General features: G+C 31.5%; 3 protein-coding genes across 3 annotated transcripts; 1 reads left to right on the top strand and 2 right to left on the bottom strand.

Moving 5' to 3' along the window:
• Nucleotides 1–3350: 3350 nt before the first annotated feature.
• Nucleotides 3351–7787, top strand: LOC106767307 (cationic amino acid transporter 1). Its single transcript, XM_014652164.2, has 2 exons — nt 3351–4032; nt 5855–7787. Exons 1-2 carry the CDS (start codon nt 3621–3623, stop codon nt 7258–7260), a joined length of 1818 nt encoding a protein of 605 aa, XP_014507650.2. The 5' UTR covers nt 3351–3620; the 3' UTR covers nt 7261–7787.
• A 430-nt stretch (nt 7788–8217) lies between these two features.
• On the bottom strand, nt 8218–9995 carry LOC106766429. The gene is made up of 2 exons (XM_014651159.2): nt 9809–9995; nt 8218–9300 (listed from the first exon to the last, which is right to left on the bottom strand). Exons 1-2 carry the CDS (start codon nt 9893–9895, stop codon nt 8218–8220), a joined length of 1170 nt encoding a protein of 389 aa, XP_014506645.1. The 5' UTR covers nt 9896–9995.
• A 6478-nt stretch (nt 9996–16473) lies between these two features.
• Nucleotides 16474–21433, bottom strand: LOC106769056 (protein LSD1). The gene is made up of 7 exons (XM_014654514.2): nt 21076–21433; nt 20667–20780; nt 20319–20429; nt 17845–17957; nt 17143–17223; nt 16958–17029; nt 16474–16858 (listed from the first exon to the last, which is right to left on the bottom strand). Exons 2-7 carry the CDS (start codon nt 20776–20778, stop codon nt 16817–16819), a joined length of 531 nt encoding a protein of 176 aa, XP_014510000.1. The 5' UTR covers nt 20779–20780; nt 21076–21433; the 3' UTR covers nt 16474–16816.

Genomic DNA, 21433 nt, shown 5'->3' with positions numbered 1-21433 from the left:
TTGTTATGTTGCGACAAATACATTTACCTGTTGATTTTACTATTAAGATACTCTCGACCTTCTAACTTTATTGTCTTAAATCAAATATACAAATAACATAATTTCGACAAGTAAATATCCAAGTCTTTAACTCAATTATAAGTATTCAATCTTCTATGTTAAAATTGAATCCAAACTTTCTTTAATTTTGCATCATTTCTCTATAAATTATCATTATCATTAAAACTTCAACTTTTCTTTATTTAATATCATCATCAAAACTTTTATTGTCTTTTAAGATTGAGAATAAGACATGAATCTTCTTGTTTAATTAATAATAATATTTTTTATTAAATTTTTAAAGTATATTGAAATTAGTAACTAAGTAACTTTTATTTATGTAATAATTTTTAAATCATTATAACTTTTCATTAAATTTTAAAAATTATAATAATTTGATGTTTTTTTACTAATGTGTTATTGATAAATTCATTTATATTACTTTTTTTTTTGACAGAAATGTATGACTATATATAAGTTATAATATGAATCTACATATTAATACAAAAAAGATTTAAAATAAGTATACTACATTGAAATAATATAAAAAATAAATATTTATTATACAATTAAAAATATATCTTTTACTATTGTTCTTTAATCAATCATTTGATCTATTTTATGGAGATTAAACTTCTACCTTATTTTGCAATCAAAGGGTTTTCCACACAATCAGCATCAATTTTGAAAAGTCTAACTCTAGGATCCTATCTTCTTATTATCATTTTGGTCCACACAATAACAACACAATAGTCCAAAATTCTTGATAATTATAATGAACTATTAAACCCCAGAATTACTTCCTAATATTCTCAAGAGTTTTTATAACCCTCCAATTTTAATTCAATTGTACACACTGAATAACATCTAACAGATAACCAAAACATATGTTATTTGGTTTAAGTTAATTAATAACAAAATATCAAAAAATCATTTTTTAAAATTTATATTTTGATACAACTTATCCAAAATTGTATTGTATTAACATTTTAATAAGTAATTTGATTTAAATTGTACTTAAAGAATAATTTTTTATTTAATTTTATATTTTAAAGATTTGTTTTATGTAATTTTATTTAAAATAATATATATATATATATATATATATATATATAAATGAGAAACTAATAATTTTATAAATATAATTCATGTGAAAGAAACTTTAATTTAAGTGTGAATTTTGAAAATATATAGTTTTTTTTTAATTTAAAGTTATTGAATGATATAATAATTTGTATAAATTACACGTGTATAATTTAGTCTCTCCCTCTTGGTACAAATTAATTATTTTGAAAACATAATTATAAAATTATTTAATTATAATTCATACAACTTACTAGAAATCATTAACTCCTATCTTTCCATATAGTATAATAGAATATATGGATTTTTTTAATATATTTAAAATGAAATTAATGTAAACTAATTAGGAAATAAGTAATTAATCTTATCTAATATAAAATTCATTAACTTATGTCTTTATATCAATATAGTATATGAAATAATTAATAAATAAATCAATAAAAAACTATTCGACAACATAATTGTAAGTATTTCTTCAATTTCTTCTACAAAAATTCATTAATTAATTAACATATAGATAAATAGATATGGAAATATATAAAGAAATTAACACAAAATTAATGAATCAGATAAAATAATTAGAAGCTTAGTAACTAATTACAATTCAAATAATATAAAACAAAATTAATTTATGTCATTATATATATGAAATTTTTTAATATATATATATATATATATATATATATATATATATATATATAATATTCTTACAATAGAATATTTATTACGTATAACATATGAATGACACATCATTATAACTATATTAAATATTATAGTTCTTAATAATTTTAATTACAAAATTTATTATTATAATTCATTGTTAGATTGATTTTTTTACATAAATCATGTATACAAAGTTATGACATTTCAAAATAATTTTATTTTATCATTTATATGCATTAAATTCGATGAAATATATATTTCTTAAAATACAGATATTATATTTTTCTTGTTATTATTATTTTTAAATTCTGTCATAAAAGGCAATAAATAATTTTAGCTAACTAAATTGATAAAATTACGTTAAGTAGAAAATTATTGGAAGAAATAATTTACCCCCCTGATTTCACTCCTTTTTATAAGTATGCACTTTAAACTTTAATTTTATATTAATTGATTCTCAAATTTTGTCACATTTACAAATACATACGTCAAAATTTAATTTTGCTACAATTGATCCATAAGCATATTTTTGTTTTTGAACAAAGTCACCTAAATTTTAATTTTATACTAAATAATCCTTAAAACCATTCAATTTGGTAAATATATTTTGTCAAGGTATGTTTGAGTTAAATCATTTACATCAAGTGTTAATTTTTCGTCTTCTTCTTGGTGTAATTCATTTTTACATATTAAAGTGCAATGAAAATAATAATTTAGAAGTAAAAAAAATAAACAAAAAAAATTAAAAGATCAATCTACATTTTATGCAAATATTTTTTAATCGAGTATAATTTTATTTTATAAAAAAATGTTTTACTTTGACTTATGTTATCTTTCCAAAATTAGTTCTTTAAGTTTGAAGAATAGGATATAGAATTCACATATCCAAAATTAACAGAAGTCTATATCAACCATTCAAATTCAAATTTTCATTAAAGGAATCAAAGTTAATTCAAATAAACAAATTGATAGTACAATATTTTGATATTTTGATCCAGTTTAAATATATTTTTTCTGAAAATTATTTATTAAAAATGAATAAGTTTTAAAAACTAATTGAAACCAATAGTTGCTTAGTTAAAAACAAATTATCACATAATCAATTAAAAACATTATAAGTCCTGAAGAAGATTATGTATGTGATGGAAAGGATTCAACATAAATTTATTAAAGAAAAACATTTATAAAGATTTGATAAGTCTTAATAACAATAGATTAAAATAGAATTAAAATCACACACATCTATTTCTATTTATGAAAATAATAAATTATAAGATGCAATAAAATTAAAGATGAATTAAAATTTAAGGTGTGGAAATGAAATTTGGTTGATAAAGTTTGATGAATTAAATTTAAAGAATCTTTCTCTGTATGGACAAGGTGAATATTCTGTCATCTTTGACTTCAACCTCTTTCCATGTGACTTTTATTTTCTTTCTCTCCATCATCAATCTTATTAATTCATTCATCTCATTCGCATGTGCATTAATTGCGCATTTGGAAACTTCATCTATAGAAAGAAAAAAAAATATCTATGTCTATTAGTGAGAAAGAAGAACCGTTTTTCTCACTCAAATATCCTAATACACCTACCTCAAGAAAATACAATAATCCAAGATAAAAATAATAATAATAATAATAATTATTATTATTATTATGATTTAAGTCAACCGTTTGGGATTTTAATATCATGGACTTTATAAGTCTTAAATCTACGCCACACTATCAGGCACACAGCTTTTGACTCCATTTGTTTCATTCAATTTTCTGAAACTCACTGTCTTTGTTTTTTCTGTTATATAGTTGTCTTACGGCATTTCGTTGTACTCAGCAGGATGGGAGGTGAAGGCGCGATTGACGGCGGAGTGCGGAGGCGGGGATTGACATTCCGGAAAAACGACTTTTTCCCGGAGGAGTCCTTCAAGAGTTGGGATAACTATGCCAGAGCCATTATGGAGACGCCGTGGAGGCTGATGGATCGGGTGCTGAGTCGATCCCAGGACCACACCGAGCTCGTGGAGATGAAGGCTCGGAGCAGCCACGAGATGAAGAAGACGCTCAATTGGTGGGACCTCATGTGGTTCGGAATCGGCGCCGTCATCGGCTCCGGCATATTCGTCCTCACCGGCCTCGAGGCTAGGAACACGGTCGGACCCGCCGTCGTCCTCTCCTACGTCGTTTCCGGTGTCTCCGCCTTGTTCTCCGTCTTCTGCTACACCGAGTTCGCGGTAGAAATCCCCGTCGCAGGTTCCGTCTCTTGCACTCTTGCTTTTGTTTGCCTACAGTTTCACTTTGCAGGATTTCAGACAATAACACGTTTAAATCTTCATACAAAAATAACTACCTTGAATCTAGGTTTTATATATATATATATATAACTTGAAAACAAACCAAATAATTTAAACAAATATAAACATTACTTTTAAATATATTATGTATTTATTTATCTGTCTTTCTTAGTTATCATTAAGAAGTTTACAAACTCTAGCTTCGATATTTTAAACTAAGATTTTGTATGAATATATTTTTTTATATATAATTATATGGTGAATCGAAAACTATCGGATAATATAGATAGATATTTCTGATCCAACATTTAAATTAGACCGTTGTATCTGCCTATTAGTAAATTATTTACAACTGTGATTGGTTAATTTTATATAAAAGAGTTTTTTGTAGTTAATGTCAACTTTGGGTATTTGATTGGTCTTTAGGTTTGACAATATTTTTCATTTGTCGGTGACTTTATGTGTATATTTATTTATAAATACAAATTCACTGAGTGTAATGCACATCAACGCTTAATTGATATATTAGGAATTTGATTATTAAAAATTAATTGGCAAATTTAATTGGTGAAAGTTACGTATCAATTAGTCCTCAACTTTTGGAATATGAATAAGGTGGGTGACCTACAAAGTTAAACTCTTCACTGTTGTATTGTTGAATTTTCAATTAATGAGTTGTGCTGGAATCGACGGTCCCAGCACCATTTTTCTTCCTCCAAAACTCATACTCATAAGCATAATTTTGCTGAATTTCACACACACACACACACGTACAATGATATATACCCATGATTTAATGTTCAAACAATAAAGTCATTCTTAAACAGTAGAGATGACGACACTTGAACATACGACATTTTCTCTCGTTTCAAACGAATTGACGTGTGTACTGGATGTGTGGTATATTTATTCTTTTTAATCGGAGTGATGTTTTTTATAGAATAATATTTTGAGAGGGTGTTCATTCTCTTTGATTAAAAAAAAAATCCTTTTGAAATGTATATATAAAAAGTAAAATTTAAGACATACTATAAAAATTAAAAAAAAATAATTGAAATATGATGTTAAACTTTTGATGTCTAATTTACGGAACCATATTTATGCTAAAGTGAAGTTTTGGGTCCCTTTTGAATCCCGTTGAATTGGTAGAACTTGAGTTGAATATTAAAATTAACTTTGATACTGATAAGAAAAGTAAGCATGCATGGATAAGTGGATAAATAAAGAGAAAAAGTTTTCATCAATTGTTAAATTAGAAATGCTATATTACAATAATAGTAGTAGTCCCAGTGTTTAAATGGAGAAAATAACGTCCAACAACATGAGAAACGAAGAAAACGACCGCCCGCCATTGAATATAAAGGAGTGAAATTACACAAAACGTATCCTCTTGGACTCCTGTTGTCGACCTTGCACTTTAGATGTCACATCTCAACTGTAATTGTACACACTTCGCAAAAGCATCGATCAAAATGGTAGTTTTAAATTTCCAATATCCATAGCTTCTGTTCTTACACCACTTTAAATTTTACTATTCATGAATAAATTAAAGTTATACTTTTATAAAACAATCCAATAGGGAAACACGATTTCTTTTAATCAAGACTCGTAAAAATAGCCATGGACAATGTTTTTTGTCTCAAGAATATCACATGGTACGTAATTTCACTAGAAAACATAGGTTTGACTTTTCTAAAGTGTGAGAAGAAAATGCAATGTACAACTATTAATCCTGTTTCGTTAAAACTAATAAGCATTTTGGCTATGTTTGGTTTTGTTAGGTGGATCATTTGCGTACTTAAGAGTAGAACTGGGGGAATTTGTGGCCTTCATAGCTGCCGGAAATATCCTCCTTGAATATGTAATCGGCGGCGCCGCGGTGGCTCGGTCATGGACCTCTTATTTCGCCACCCTCTGCGGCCAACACCCTGATGACTTTCGTATAGTAGTCCACAACATGAACCCTGACTATGGGCATCTGGACCCTATATCCATCGGAGTACTCATAGCCATCACTCTCCTCGCAGTGTACAGCACCAAAGGCTCTTCAATCTTCAACTTCATTGCCACGATCTTTCACTTGATTGTCATTGCCTTCATCATCATCGCAGGCCTAACGAAGGCCAACACCGAAAACTACATCCCTTTTCTTCCTTTTGAAGTTCGTGGCGTGTTCAAGGCTTCGGCTGTTCTTTTCTTTGCCTATGTAGGCTTTGATGCTGTCTCAACCATGGCTGAGGAAACCAAGAACCCCGCGAGGGACATTCCCATTGGTCTTGTGGGCTCAATGGTGATTACCACATTCTTATATTGCGCGTTAGCAGTGACACTATGCCTCATGCAAAAGTACACCGACATTGATCCAGACGCTCCCTATTCGGTTGCGTTTAGTGCTGTGGGAATGGATTGGGCTAAGTACATTGTTGCATTTGGGGCGTTGAAGGGAATGACCACTGTGTTGTTGGTGAGTGCGGTGGGTCAAGCTCGTTACCTAACCCACATTGCACGTACCCACATGATGCCTCCTTGGTTTGCTCATGTTGATGAGAAAACTGGGACACCCGTGAATGCCACAGTTTCCATGCTTGCAGCCACAGCCGTAATTTCTTTCTTCACTAATCTTAATATTCTCTCCAACCTCTTGTCAATTTCCACTCTCTTCATCTTCATGCTTGTGGCTGTGGCGCTTCTAGTGCGCCGCTATTACTCAAGTGGGGTAACCACAAAGCAGAATAAAATGAAGTTCATTCTGTGCCTTGTGCTGATTTTGGGGTCTTCGTGTGGAATTTCTGTTTATTGGGCAAGCAGTGATGGTTGGATTGGGTATGCAATTTTCGTGCCGCTGTGGATTTTAGGGACTGTGGTTCTTTGGCTTTGTGTTCCGCAGGCAAAGCAACCGAAACTTTGGGGGGTGCCCCTGGTTCCATGGCTACCTTCTTTATCTATTGCCATTAACATATTCCTTCTTGGCTCTATTGATAAAGATTCATTTATCAGGTTTGGGGTGTGGACAGGGCTCCTCTTGGTATACTATGTGCTACTGGGGCTACATGCTTCTTATGATACAGCAAAAGGGTTCGAGAGCCAAAAAACTTCTGTGGATGTTGACAAGCAGTGGAACAAGGCGGAAGAAGGGGCGCAAGGGGCAAGAGGGCAAGTGCCTCTTACAGCAGCTACAACTGACTAATGTACAAAAGGTTGCCGCAACTAGACCAAAGACTTCTCAGCAAATAATTTATTTACACTTACGATATTCCAGTTAGTCAAAATAAGAAGCTGTGGGTGTGTTTTGTCAAAAAAAGAAGCTGTGGATATGTGAACATGTCTGTTATTAGTGTTGCTGAACTATTTGTAGAGTGGTAATCTTTAGACAACGATCTGTTTTAGTATAATTTCTTTTTAGAAGTAAAATCTGCATGGTTAGTAAAAAGGGTTCTCACATTCAACTACAATTGGCTATCATGAATACAGTTCTAGAAGATATATATATATATAAAGATGCAATTTAGGGGATAGAACAGCAATCATTTTTCAGTATGGACCCATACCGTACTTCTTGACTTATGCAACTAGAGCAGAATAAATGATTCACATCCTCATGTACCTTGAAACAGAGAACATGGTGATTCTATAAATTAGTAATGATATTTCCAGTAACGAGTTGTGCTAGAACTGAGTCTATTAAAAAGTGACCGTCATGAAAGTGGTAGTATTTTTAAAGGACCTTTAAACAGCCAGAGGTGTTACTTTCATTAAACAAACATGAAAGTGTTAGCATAATGAAAGCTTCAATATAGTTAATTTCAAGTCTCGTTTGTTTGTTTTCCTTTGCTTGGATTTTGGAGTCTAGCTCCAATCTACAGCCTGAAATAGATAGCCTTATCATGCTATCTGTGTCTCTTTCTAGCTCTCTTCACGTTCCACACCAGACACAATCAAGCAGAAAAATAAAGGGTAGTTTGGAAACCACACAATAAGATAATTCATTGTAGAAACAACATAAATGGAAGATTGTTTGACCGAGCTGTAAAGACATAGTTTAACCAACTAAACATATCCGTAGAGGTGTACATTATAACTCACTAAACAATCCAAAAAGTCACTAACATGAAGAGAAGAGAGAGTGGAAGAAACGGTACTTAAACTAAAGCAAACCATTCACCAGAGAGCAATTTAAAAAGCGCTTCACTTTAGATTTAGCATCTGTGATAGTTTGAGATATGCAAGCATATTCATCCTGTGCTCTTGCTAGTGTCTCCTTGCAAGCAGACTCTTTATCACATATTCTCTCACGTAATGATTGGAACTTTGCTTCCAATGCCTCCTTTTCTTGTTGACACTGATCCAATTCTCTCTGCACAGTTTCGATGACCTTTTTGTTGCTATCTTTTCTCTCCTTCAGCATGCCAGATTGTTTAAGAATCTTCCTTGCCTCATATATCTCTTCCAATCTCAGGTGAAGCCACTCAATGTTCACTTGCATATTTTTCATTTCATTTGCAAGGGCAATCATGCTTTGCAGCCTATCTTCTGTGATTTTGACGAGATCCTTGTCTTTCAGTTCTGAGATGATCTCACATATTGTCTCCAAAAGAAGTGATCGGAATCTTTCTGTCAATATCAAGGAATTCTCAAAAATATCTCCATGATTAGAGAGAATATTTCTTAACAGGGGCATGAATTCTTTCTTCACTTGGTATCCTTCAATTCTGTCCATTGTTGAGCTTTGTCCCACAGAATCAACTTCATCATCACCTTCATTTTCCCACATATTAACTATGTGAGTAAATTGAAGGCTGAATTGTGAGGATGAATGTGCAACCATTGAAATAGACCTACTGTTGTTCTTGTCCATTCTTTCCCTAGAGTTAACCGATGCTTGAGTACCCTCAGCCAAAGGTTCCTTCTCAAGAGGGGCACGTTCTACTTCCAATGCATTGTGCTCTTCCACTTGAGTCGAGTGATTAACCATTTGCTTCTCATTATCACTCACTTCTGTAATCTTCTCTGCTGTTGTTCCAGTTTCAACAATCTCTTGTTGTTCTAATCTCATAGAGGAACGGCAGGCATAAGTTTCAGTGGAATGTGAGACTAGGTTAACCTGAACAGGGGTGGTTCTAGTTCTAATATACTTATTTGCTAATCTCAAGGAACGGCGGGTACGAACTACACTGGAATCTGAAATCAAACGCTTTCTTGCAGAGGAAGGGAGGTCCGAAGACTCCGACTGAACATTGAACACAAAGCAACAGTGTGCAAGTTACAAATAAAATCAATGAAAGGATGTTACTTACATCCACAAGAATGATAAAAACATTTGCATATAGTGCATGAAACTTTCAAAAACTGAACTTTTAAGTCTAACTTGTATATATTTATATGGTATAATTTAACCTTGTCTCAAGTGGATCTTCATCTCTCTCTCTCTCAGCAAAACACAAACCTTTTAGATGTCTCAAATGACCTGAATGTTTCTGTATTTTTGTACAACAATGAGTATTCACATTACCTCAACTCTCAAGATGACAAAGAACATCAAACTAGCATGTATGATGGAGAAAAGGCAACAATTTTACACCATTACAATCATGATTACTTAGAAACATATAAAACAGTATCATATATATAGAGAGATTTGTTTTGGTAATGGGCTATATAGAGATCATGTGAGATAAATGGGTAAAACAAGGTGATGATTGCATTAACATATCTTACATATATGAAAACATATATACCTGGCTGTTTGGTGAGTAAGATTCAGAAGAATCTGTATGCTGAAGCTGCCTTCCCTTCTTTTCTGTTCTTGCTCTTTGATTATGCATTTTTGTTTGTTTAGTGTTCTTCTTCTTACAAAACCTCAAACTCAAGCAATGCAGAGTTGTTTAATCTGTGAAGCTCAAAGCAAAATGGAGTGAATGGAAACAGAAGATTAAAATAAAGAGAGAGAAGTCATATTAGGTCCATACTATTTCAAAATATCAACGTTATTTACACTCTTGCTCATGTTCTTATTTCTTATGGCAAAATAATTATAATTTTGGATAAAATTTTAAATATTGAATGAATGTTTTAATAAATATACTACTACTGATACTATTATCGTATCTTAATGTCTAATTAATAACTAAATTTTATTACAATATTTTTTAAATGAAAGAAATCCTAAGAATTAGAGAATAATTTAAAATTTAATTTTATATTTTGTGCTAATTAGATCTATGAAAATGATTTTTTTAAAAAAATAAGTTATATTTTACAGTACAATTTATTTCAATTTAATTTAAAAAGAATTTATTTATTCTAATGTTTTATTATGGAAATGTATTTTTTACCTGAGATTATATATTTTAAATAAAAATAATCTATAAGTGTAAAAAAAGTCCATTTTGGTAAATATCCTACAGGGTAGGTAGACTGTTCAACATATTGTTATTTTCTGACTATCACTAATTTGAATGGTTCAGATAAGACGAAAATGTAATTTGAAAGTATGAGAATATTAAAGAAAGGCTGTTTTGTAACCAAAAATAGAAGTGACAGCTTTATAGCAATATCCCTAAAACAGGAAAAGAATATATGAGGAAGGGGATTTTGTACGACGTCTCTAAACTAAAGCTACACACAAAAGTGGAAAGGAAATATAAATGGAAAAAGTTCGTTAATAATATAATTAATATAGACTCTTTTTTTTATCATTAGTCGCTGGTATTTGTTAAGGAGATAAACACTAAAGTTAATCTTATATCTTCATTAGACTGTGAATGAGTCTTTATTAAAGTTGTTGATTTTAAACAATCAAATCCACATAATATTTAAACGATTCAAATTATTAAGTAGTAAAGGAAATATTTTGAATATTTTAACTTTTTTTGTTGTTGGATTTTTTTTTTTCGTTTTGCTATTATTTTAAAATGTACTTATATATATATATATATATATATATATATATATATATATATATATGATGTTTTAAAATATATTAAAAAATTTAGTCTATTTTAAAAGTTTGATATAAAGAAAAAAAAAATTAGAAGAAATTCTATAATCCAAAATATTAACTCTTTTCATTCTTTTTATGTCTATCTTATTACACAAAGAAAGAAGGTTGTTTATATTGAGGGTAATAGATATACTAAAAAGTACAATCCAATAAGTATTATTAAACCTCTTTATTATGAAATAGTCCAATCCTATGTTTATTTAGACCATATTTACATATTATAACTAAATATGAGCAGTTTGGTGTGATGTTTATTATTTATTATTTTATTATTATTCAATACACTATTAATATACTCTTCAATAAATATTATTTTAACAGGAATATAGGTTCACAACCTAGTTTCATCATATAAATACAACTAGTATTCTCTCGAGGAATACTCACTTTATAATTACTGATACTCATCATATTCACAAGATCCAAAGACGATACAAAGGCAAATGACAAAGAGATACGCAAACATTATATTCCCAAGCCTATACCCAAGAATCTTTTATTTTGTTATTCGTTCATGCTCCCTTATGTTAACAATCACAACAAAGACTTGCAAGAGTAAGAAAGGCAGCTAGCACAATGATATTTTTTCCTTCCTTAGGCTTCTCTTGTAGACACACAAGAAAGCTTGCTTCAGCAAGAGATAAAGCACACAAATGAGACACAGTAAGTCCAATCCTATGTATATTGATTAGGTGAGTCTAACCACAAACACTCGACGAGTATAACAAAAAACATTAAATAAAAACTTTTTTCTATACTATGTTTTTCATTTTCAATTCTATCCTTTTTGTGATTTCTAATTATATGGTCATTTAATAAAATAAAATTTTAAAAAAATATATTTTACTTTTATATCTTAAAATAATATTATTTAAAAAATATATATTTATTGATAATACAAATTTTGAACTATAATATAAAATAAACTATAATGTAATATTTTAGTCTTAAACAAATTATATTTATCCTTTTTTATTTTACATAATAAATTAAAATATTGTACCTATTAGTTCATTTCAAAGGTTAAATTAGATATTTATAATAACAAAATCATACTTCTTAATAGTATAAGCTTTGTTTTATATTACGTGAATTAACATTTTACTATTTTCAACTTAAAATGTAGAGTTTAAGATTTTAGTAAGATCAAAACAAAAAATAAAAGCTGACCAACTAATTTTTTTAAAATATATTACTAATGTATTTATATTGTCTTAAATCTAGAAATATATATTAGACATACATTAATTAAATGAGTCTAGCAACGCACACTAGATAAATATAACAAAAAAAATATTATGAGTTTAACAATATACGCATTAGACGAGTTTATACATACATTGATTATACAAGTATAACAAAAACCATTTGATGAGTCTAACAATACACAATAAAGAAGCTTTTCAATACATTAATTAGATGAGTATGACAAAAAATATGATGAGATATTTCATAAATTGATTAGACAACTATAAGCATACACTAATTAGATCAGTATAAAAAAATGTTAATCATGTTTGTTGATATACTTATTAGACAAGTTGAACAATATACATTAAATGAAGTTTTCCATACAATTATTAAACAAGTGTACAAAAAATATTAGATGAATTATTTCACACATTGATTATATGGGTCTAGGAATACCCATTAGATGTGTCTCTCCATATATTAATTAAATAAGTCCAACAACAAACATTGGATGAATTTGTCCATACACTGATAAAACAAGTCTAGAAATATCATTGCACAATTTTGTTTCCCCACACATTAGACGAGTTTACTCATTCACTAGTTAAACAAGTCTTTGGTTAAGCAAGTCTTGCAATACAATTAAATGAGTCTGCAAATACATTGATTAGACGATTATGTCCATAAACTAATTAAACAATTTTAGCAATAAATAATAGACGAGTATGTCTATACACTGATTAGACAAGTCTAGTAGTATACATTAGATAAGTTTGTCTATACACAAATTAGACAAGTTTATTAATAACATTAGACGAGTTTATTTACTCACTAAATAGACGAGTCTTGTAATACACATTACATGAGTCTGAATATAAACTTATTATACGAATCTTGCAATACACATTATACGAGTGTGTCTGTATACTGATTAAGCAAGTCTAACAATACATATTATGCGAGTTTATCGATGTATTGATTAGACGAGTATAATAATACACATCATGTAAGTCTTTTCATACACTGATTATAAGAATATAGAAAATAAAAATACATGAGATTGTCCATTAAATTAGATGAGTATAACAAAAAAATATTAAACAAATCATTTCATACATCAATCAGACGAGTGTAACAAAAATTATTACATAAGTTTGGGAATACATTGATTAGATGAATAAAACAAAAACATTAGATGAGATTGTGATTGTATTGATTAAACGAATCTAACAATACACATTAAGCAAGTCACATAAATCACATGAATTTAATAATAAACATTAGACAAGTTTATTCATTTACTGCTTAGATGAATCTTGTAATATACATTAGACACATTTATTCATACATTGATTAAATGAGTATTGCAAAGAATATTATATAGGTCTAGCTACACACATTAGATGAGTATGTCCATGTACTATTTATATGAGTATCGCAAAAAATATTAGATGAATCATTTCATACATTGATTAGATGAGTCTAAGAATACACATTACACGAATATGTACATACACTGATCGGACGAGTCTTGTAACATACATTATATGAGTTTGTCAATACACTTATTATATTAGTCTAACAATATACGTTAAACGAGTATGTTCATATATATATATATATATATATATATATATATATATATATATATAGATGAATTTATTAATGCACATTAAGAAACTATATGCATTCTATGATTAGACGAGTCTTGCTATATACATTACACAAGTTTTTGAAGAGACTAAGTAAACGAGTTTAATAATATAATGAATGTGTCCATATATAGACAAGTCTAACAACACATATTGAATGATTTTATCAATGCATTAATTAGACGACTCCATTAATTTACATTACATTAGTTTATTTATACATTAATTTATATTTTTAATAAGTCAACTCTATATTTTTTTATATTCTTTATACTTTTAACAAATCTATTCTATTTTTGCACGTGTTTTATCCTTTATTTTTACAAAGTCTATGATTTATATTTTTATAAACATTTTGACTTTATAAACCAATAAATTTTTTTTAAAATTAATTTTATTTGAAACTTAGAAATATTTATTATTTTTTAATTAATTTTTAATTTTCTTTTAATAAATACACAAATTTAAAACTAGTATAAGTAAAAATAAGTTAAAAAAAAAAGACAATTTACACGAGGGATTATTAGTCCAAACAAATAATCATTTAACTTTTTAAGGAACAATAGTATTTTATTTTATGCAAACACGGAGGCAAAGAGCCTAAGGCGTCTTAAATAGTTAACCAAATATGCAACTATATACCTAACATTTCATAAACATTAAAACTAGGTTTAATAGTCTATTTTGTCCCAACGTTTGCTCGATTGTGTCAATTAGGTCCTTAGTCTAAAAAAAGTGTCTAATTGGTTCTTACTTGGTAAATTTTGTGGCAACATTGTCCCTTCCGTTAAAAAGAAACAAACGGAATTAATAGTCTAATGATATGGTAGTACATTGTGGTAACGTCTCATTTTAATGTTATATGTGGTGACGTTGTAAGTAATTAGAGGTTGAGGTGGATACTGCACATGGCAACCCCTTTTCCCACCTAAAATTAGGGTTTTGATGGAGAGGGGAAACTACTTACTCCTGCGCCGCGAAGGAAGGTTGCTCGCGATTCTCGGTCATAGATGGAGGCGTGAGTTGCTTGTTGCTACTAGATCACAATTAGGGTCTTGAACTACTTTAGGGTTTCTGATTTCTTTTGCAGGTTGCAATCTGGCGTGATGAAGGATTCATGGTGTTGGTTCAAGAGAAATGCCATGGCTGTGCGAGGAAAGCTTCTAGATACGAAGGGGATGAACATGGTTTCGTGAAGGCGGTTCCAACAGCGTCGTGCTCGTGATGGATGGCGAGATCACAATTAGGGTTCACTCGTGTCGCGCCGTAGTAGTGGTTCAGACAAGTATGGACACGATGTTGATGGAGGCGTGTTGCTAAGTCATGGTGGCGCTAGGAAAAGCTTCTGGGTCTCGCAATGGTGGCGATGTGAATTGGGATGGTGCGAGGGTTGTCTGATCTACGCGAATTGGGAGTTCAAAAATTGGAAATTTTTCTAGGTTTTTTTAGTCTTGATCACAAGGAACAAGATGATGTTGTTGGTGGTGATTTGGGTTGCACGAAATTAATGATGAAGGGTAGGTTCGAACATGGTTATGCAATTTTCGGCATGGTGGTGGCGACGCGGCATGGTGATGGCGACGCGGCATGGTTCATGATGGTGGATGGGATTCACGTTGTGAGTGGTTGCGACATTGATGGTGAAAGACGATGTGGTGGTCTTACGTTCTTTGCAGCATTGACAGTGTGAGTAGTGACGACACAGTTGGATAGGATTTGGACTTCACTGTTGCAGCAGGGCAAAGTGGTGGTGGCGAATAGGATTTGGCTAACGGTGGAAGAATTAAGGTTTCTGCTGTTTGAAAAAGACAAAGTTGATATAACAGGAAGGATTAGGTGACCAATTTTGAAAAGGAATTGTCATATCATCAAACAATTAACTCTTGTTTGTTTCTTTTTATCGAACGAAACAATATTGACACAAAATTTACTAAGTAAAGATTAACTAGATACTTATTTTAAACCAGAAATCTAATTGACCCAATCAAGCAAAATTGAAGACAAAATAGCTATTAAACCTTAAAATTACTATTAACATGTATAAAATCTTCAAAAAGTGGTCAAATTTCTAACACATCCATGCATTATCGATTTTGCATTTGTTGATTGAAAAACAATTTCAAAAATAAATCATATATGAAATACCATTTACGTAATTAAATCAAACAACTTCCACTTTAACTTGATTTTGATTATTTTCAGATAATTAAAAGTTATTTTCAAAAAGAAATGCCAGCCAACAGGTAGAATTTGAGCTCAAGTAATGACAAAAGTGTTAATCATTTTCCTGAAAATGTTTTTCAACAATTTTTTTATCTGTTTACCTAAAAGTCAAATTAAGATAATTCGTATATCTAAGTCAAATTAAGATAATTTGTATATCTAAAAGTCAAATTAAGATAATTTGTATTTCTCAGTTTCCAAATCCGCTGGGTATAATCCAATTTCTTTTTGTCAAAATGACCAGTAAAAATCAATCATATCAATAATTTTGTCAAGCAATGCTTGCAAAACATCAACAAATATTTCAACACATAACCAAGAAAAGCACAAGTGCTTCACAAGCCATAACAGAAAATGTGCATTTACTAGTCTAGGATTTGAAAGTCACCATAATCTGAATGAACCAATTGATTTGGATATTACCAAGGAAACAACAAAAGCAGGCTCTGGCAATCACACAAAATAGGTTTTTATGCCTTTTTCACAACCTGTCCGCCTCATATACATTCATACATACATATCCATCCCACTCTTGGAATGGAAAAATATTGATTTCAATTAAACCACTGCAGGCTGCAATATCATATATATATTCATATACACAAACAATATCTTCATGTGACAGTAGCTGTGGTGATGCCTCGTGACATGTACTGTACCTTGTATGTGTGAAGGTGCTATTTCTTATCTGTTGTGACGCCGACCACAACATTGCTCACCTGTGACACGCCACTTCTTTTAGGCAAAACTCGATATTCTAAAAACCACAGGGAGAATCATATATCCAGATTCAAATTTAAAAGCAATAATAATTTTACCAATTTCCCACTCGAATCCACAGACATCGGATTTTCTACTACTACTGTTTGACTTTGAGATTGAGGCATTGACTGCAGGTTGACAATTAATGGCATAATCAGAACAAATAATCACAAAAAATAAAAAACAAATAATCACACACACACACACATATAAAAGAACATATAAAAGAATAATAGCGTACTGTTGAAGTAGAAGGTAATGTTCCAGTATTGGCTGTCCCATTGGGTCTATGGACAGAGATTGGAAGCCGTCCATTGTTCGTCTACAAAAGACAGTAAAGGGGAGCAAAAGTGATGAAACAGTATAAAATATATATCATATTCACATGAAACAGAAGCTGAGAAGTATGAAGGAGAATGACAATCTCATAATTATATATTCAGTATATCAACCCTTTGAATAAGCATCAAACATTGATTGAAATTCCAGAAAGTTAGCCAAGAGGTAGGACGCATAAGTGAGGTTTTAACATCCAATGGCCTCCCATCTTTTAGGCTGGATCCCAATCAATGAAGAAAATAAGAGATTACTCGAATGACTGTGCTCTTGAAGAATGACAAGGACACGGATGGTAACAGTACGAAATAAAAGAATAGCTAAATATCTTCAAATTATCTAAATATGAAGCCTTTCCTGTTAGAAAACATAGGCCATACATGAATTTTGTTAGGAGAACCACCACATCAAGTAAGATGAGCTACTTGATGTGGTACGTGAGCCTTGAGATTCTCCCTCCCACCTAATGGACTAGTCTTTTGGGTAAGGCTCTACTCTTGTGTTTAAGTCCTAACAAATATCTACAAGCAAATACAATGCCCCATACCAAATTTTATGCTAAAAAGTTAATGCTCAGAATAACATAATTCTATCAATAGAAACTTACATTAACATTAGTAATATAGTGGCAAATAGCACATTTGACTGAGGGAGCTCCGTAAGGATACATGAGGGCTGTGCGGCAGTTCCCACAATGGACATGAGCTACCTGATTAGTTGCTTTATAATGCCAGATACAAATCCCGTCAACGGATAGTCAGTAAACAACTAATTGAACAAGAAGCATAGGTTATTAAAATATAACAAGGAATTTATCATTGGACTGGTATTAGAATAAGAAAACATAGACAGATAAAGCAGCATAGCATAGGCATCCATCATCTTGTAGCATGACAAGTAACATTTTATGAATATGAGGTCCTTGTGGTAGCTGTAAAAGTGTAGTAAAATGAAATGCACTCATCAATACAAACAGTTGCAAAGAAAATGGACAGAATGAAAATGACACTAAACTTGAACTAAAGGAAATTAACTAACGTGCAGTTCAGAATTATTAATATTGGAATTTAAAATAGGACGAGAAAATTATTATGAAAGTATATATTTTTTAAGAAACTATATATCTTTTAAGCAAAGAAACAAAACTCAATGCTGGATTAACAAATAGAGCTGGCTATAAATACATATGCTTGACATTTATTTATACAGTCGGGTTTTAGATCATTGTGATTAAGATTGTTCTTCTATAGAGCGTAAGCAATAGAAAGGGGGCGAGGGTAAATGTAAAGAATCAACATATTCATAAGGAAGAATTGATGAATGTGGCGGCTGCTTCTTGTTTTGGTGAGGGGGGGAAGGGGCGGCACGCATGGGGTTCTGACACAGAAATCTATTTTCTATATCATATGTTGGAAAATGAGTTCACTAAAAGAAAAGGTTCAACATTCACACAAAAGTTGTTTCAGGCTTCAAAGCCATGCACCATTCCGATCCTTTCCATTTTTATTTCCTTTGTGCTCCTCCTCCATGCTATCCATTGTCCAACATCCATTCATCAGCCTAGGAGCCTGACTGTCACCTTTTTTGGAAAGCATTTTAGCAAAACTAAACCTCATTTGAGTCAATAAACCCAATGAGTTCAAGGTCTTAATCACAGTGCCTTAGATATAATGGGTTTTGTTTATACCAAATCTGTTTGTTCAGCTTCATTTTAGCCTTGCGGAAAAGGCTGAGGAATTGATACTTCGAGTTCGAACCCTAAACACTAAAGTTATACCAAGAAGCAGGGTGAGAGTCAAAAGCTCCTAGAAACAATCAAGGTTGACAACCATAGATCCTACGTTGTATAAGGCGGGGCAAGTACCATGAGATGTTAGATCCTACTATCATCTAAAACTATATTCAAGAATATATACACACACACGTGTACGTGTAAAATGAGACAAGGCCCAATAACATTAAAATGGCGACAACAACTATTATATGATACAATTTAATCAAAAGAAGTCACAGAAACAAGTGGAAAATGACAAATATAAACCCCAAAACCAGAAGTAAATAACAGGACAAATACATAGGGATTCAGAATAGATGAAATAACAGAAACTCGAGTAAAACCAATGGTGGATCTTGGCTACATATTTTGAAGGAACCAAAATAGTTAAATGAAGTGCTAAAGAAATTGTGTGAAAGGTGAAACTAGGTTTTAGTTTGGGTGAAAACAAATGTCAAAACAGAGTAAAGAAGTTGTCATTTTAATATTTAAGAGTATGTGAAAAAATTATGCGCTGGACTTTCACTTCCTTTCGCCCAAATCATCAACATGCCTTTGGTGAAAGAATAATACTTGAACACGCATGAATGAGTTCCAAGGGAAACTACCATAACCTTTGGCCAAACCCCAGCCAACGGCAGCTACTTCTGTGAATGAAGTGGCTGCTACAAATCTTCCAGTACCAAAGATAGATAAGTTCCAAGGGAAATCACCATAACCATTTTGCCCCAAGAACCACCAATACTAAGCCCTTGTCCTCTGTTAGCATTACAACAAACTCAAGTAACCAGACGACCTATTACAGTCTGCAACCCTGTGTTGTGTGAAAGGAATCTCATATAGTTTTTTCAATCTCATATTCCATCCCAAACGAATTTAGAACAAAGAGAGGTAGGTAATAGCAATACTACATGAGTAAGACTGAATTGAGGTCACATGATCTCCCTCAAAAAGAGAAATCTTCTTTCAAATAATCAAGTTGGAAAGCCTCCTTGCCCTCAAGTCCAACAGTGAAACGTTTCATTAAGTCCCCGTTCACCGTCTTTAATGAACGTAAAGATAAAATATACACAGAATATACATGAAATAAACAAAGGGTCACCTTAATGTACCCCTCGCCGACCCCTTCACCAGAATTTGGTAACAACATTCATGACTAGCCATATTCAACCACCGAGTAATCCAAAAATTATCACCGCAATTATAAAATAGAATATTCATATTAACAAGCAATCTGCAATCCACCAAAATAAATAGTAAACCACCAACCCTCAATCAAATGTCTGGAAAAATATTAAAAGCAGTACCTGGAACAAGGTTTACAGTATGACAGCAAGAACATCTCACACTTGTAGCTCCACGAGTGTACATCAGCAACGTCCTACAGCCTCCACAGTAAAGTTGAGACATGTCCATCCCTGCAAGAGCATTATTATGGTAAAGACACTTAGAATAAGCGTGAATGGAATCTGATTACATGCAGGTACTAAATCCAGTAGGTAATATGGATCGTTTCTAGCCTAATCTCCCTAATTTGTTCCAAATTGAATAATTAGCTCATACCAATAAATAATAAAGGCCAGAAACATAACGAAATATAACTCGTAAGTTCTCCAATCTTAAAATTCCAGTAACAGAAACATCAATGAGCTTACCAGGTGGAGGAACAGAAGTAATCGTGTTGCACAATGCACAACAAACATTGGTTGCCCCTCTCGGGTAAAGAAGAAGGCTCCTACAACCATTGCACACAAGTTGGCTCTGCATAACTGCATAGTTAAAGACCATTCATCAGTAAAATCAACACAATTAAAACCATGCAACACCTACGAGCCACAGACAATTCAACCAAAATCCCCACTGATTTGTTTTCCAAGTAAAACAGGAAACCAGACCCCGAATGTCTGATCCAAATCAAAAAATTCAGCACAGGAATCAAGAAGTTCAAACTTTGAATACATTAAACACCAAAAAATAAAAAACAAATTATGCCCCGGTCCCAATATCCAAACAAAACACCCCCCCAAAAAAAAGTAATAGGAATAACAAAGGATCTGGCAATACCTGTGTCTCCCGACCCTGCTGCGGCAACCGATTCAGACAACCAAGTCAAATAACAAGAAACAAGAAAACAAAACCAAGATTATTTTTTGATGTTTCGGAGAAAACGAGGATGTGAACGGGAAGAGAAAAGATTGAAATAGGAATGAAGAAATCTGAAGATATGGGCGCAATAAGGAGGTTGAGGATTGAGATTAGATTCTCTTTGGAGAAAAGGAAGAAGAAAATCAATCCAACCCTCTCTCTCTCTCTCTCTCTCTCTCTCTCTTCAATTTCTGCTACCAATATTTCCTCATCGTCTTCTCACCCCACACAACACACTTTCGGAAATTTCTTCAGCGACTATTAGTCTCCCTTTTTC

This window comes from Vigna radiata, chromosome 7 (assembly GCF_000741045.1).
Source record: "Vigna radiata var. radiata cultivar VC1973A chromosome 7, Vradiata_ver6, whole genome shotgun sequence".
NCBI lineage: Eukaryota > Viridiplantae > Streptophyta > Magnoliopsida > Fabales > Fabaceae > Vigna > Vigna radiata.
Note: the sequence above shows the minus strand (reverse complement) of the source record. Positions and strands in the feature narration are given on the sequence as shown.

Bases quoted from the DNA above. Each gene is read 5' to 3' on its own strand.
- LOC106769056 (XM_014654514.2), bottom strand. From the start codon at position 20,778: ATGCAGAGCCAACTTGTGTGCAATGGTTGTAGGAGCCTTCTTCTTTAC. The intron at 20,430-20,666 runs GTAAGCTCATTG...ATGCTCTTGCAG, and splicing joins TACTTCTGTTCCTCCACCTG to GGATGGACATGTCTCAACTT. The intron at 17,224-17,844 runs GTAAGTTTCTAT...TGTCTTTTGTAG, and splicing joins ACTATATTACTAATGTTAAT to ACGAACAATGGACGGCTTCC.
- LOC106766429 (XM_014651159.2), bottom strand. From the start codon at position 9,895: ATGCATAATCAAAGAGCAAGAACAGAAAAGAAGGGAAGGCAGCTTCAG. The intron at 9,301-9,808 runs GTATATATGTTT...TTCAATGTTCAG, and splicing joins CTTACTCACCAAACAGCCAG to TCGGAGTCTTCGGACCTCCC.
- LOC106767307 (XM_014652164.2), top strand. From the start codon at position 3,621: ATGGGAGGTGAAGGCGCGATTGACGGCGGAGTGCGGAGGCGGGGATTG. The intron at 4,033-5,854 runs GTTCCGTCTCTT...TGGTTTTGTTAG, and splicing joins GGTAGAAATCCCCGTCGCAG to GTGGATCATTTGCGTACTTA.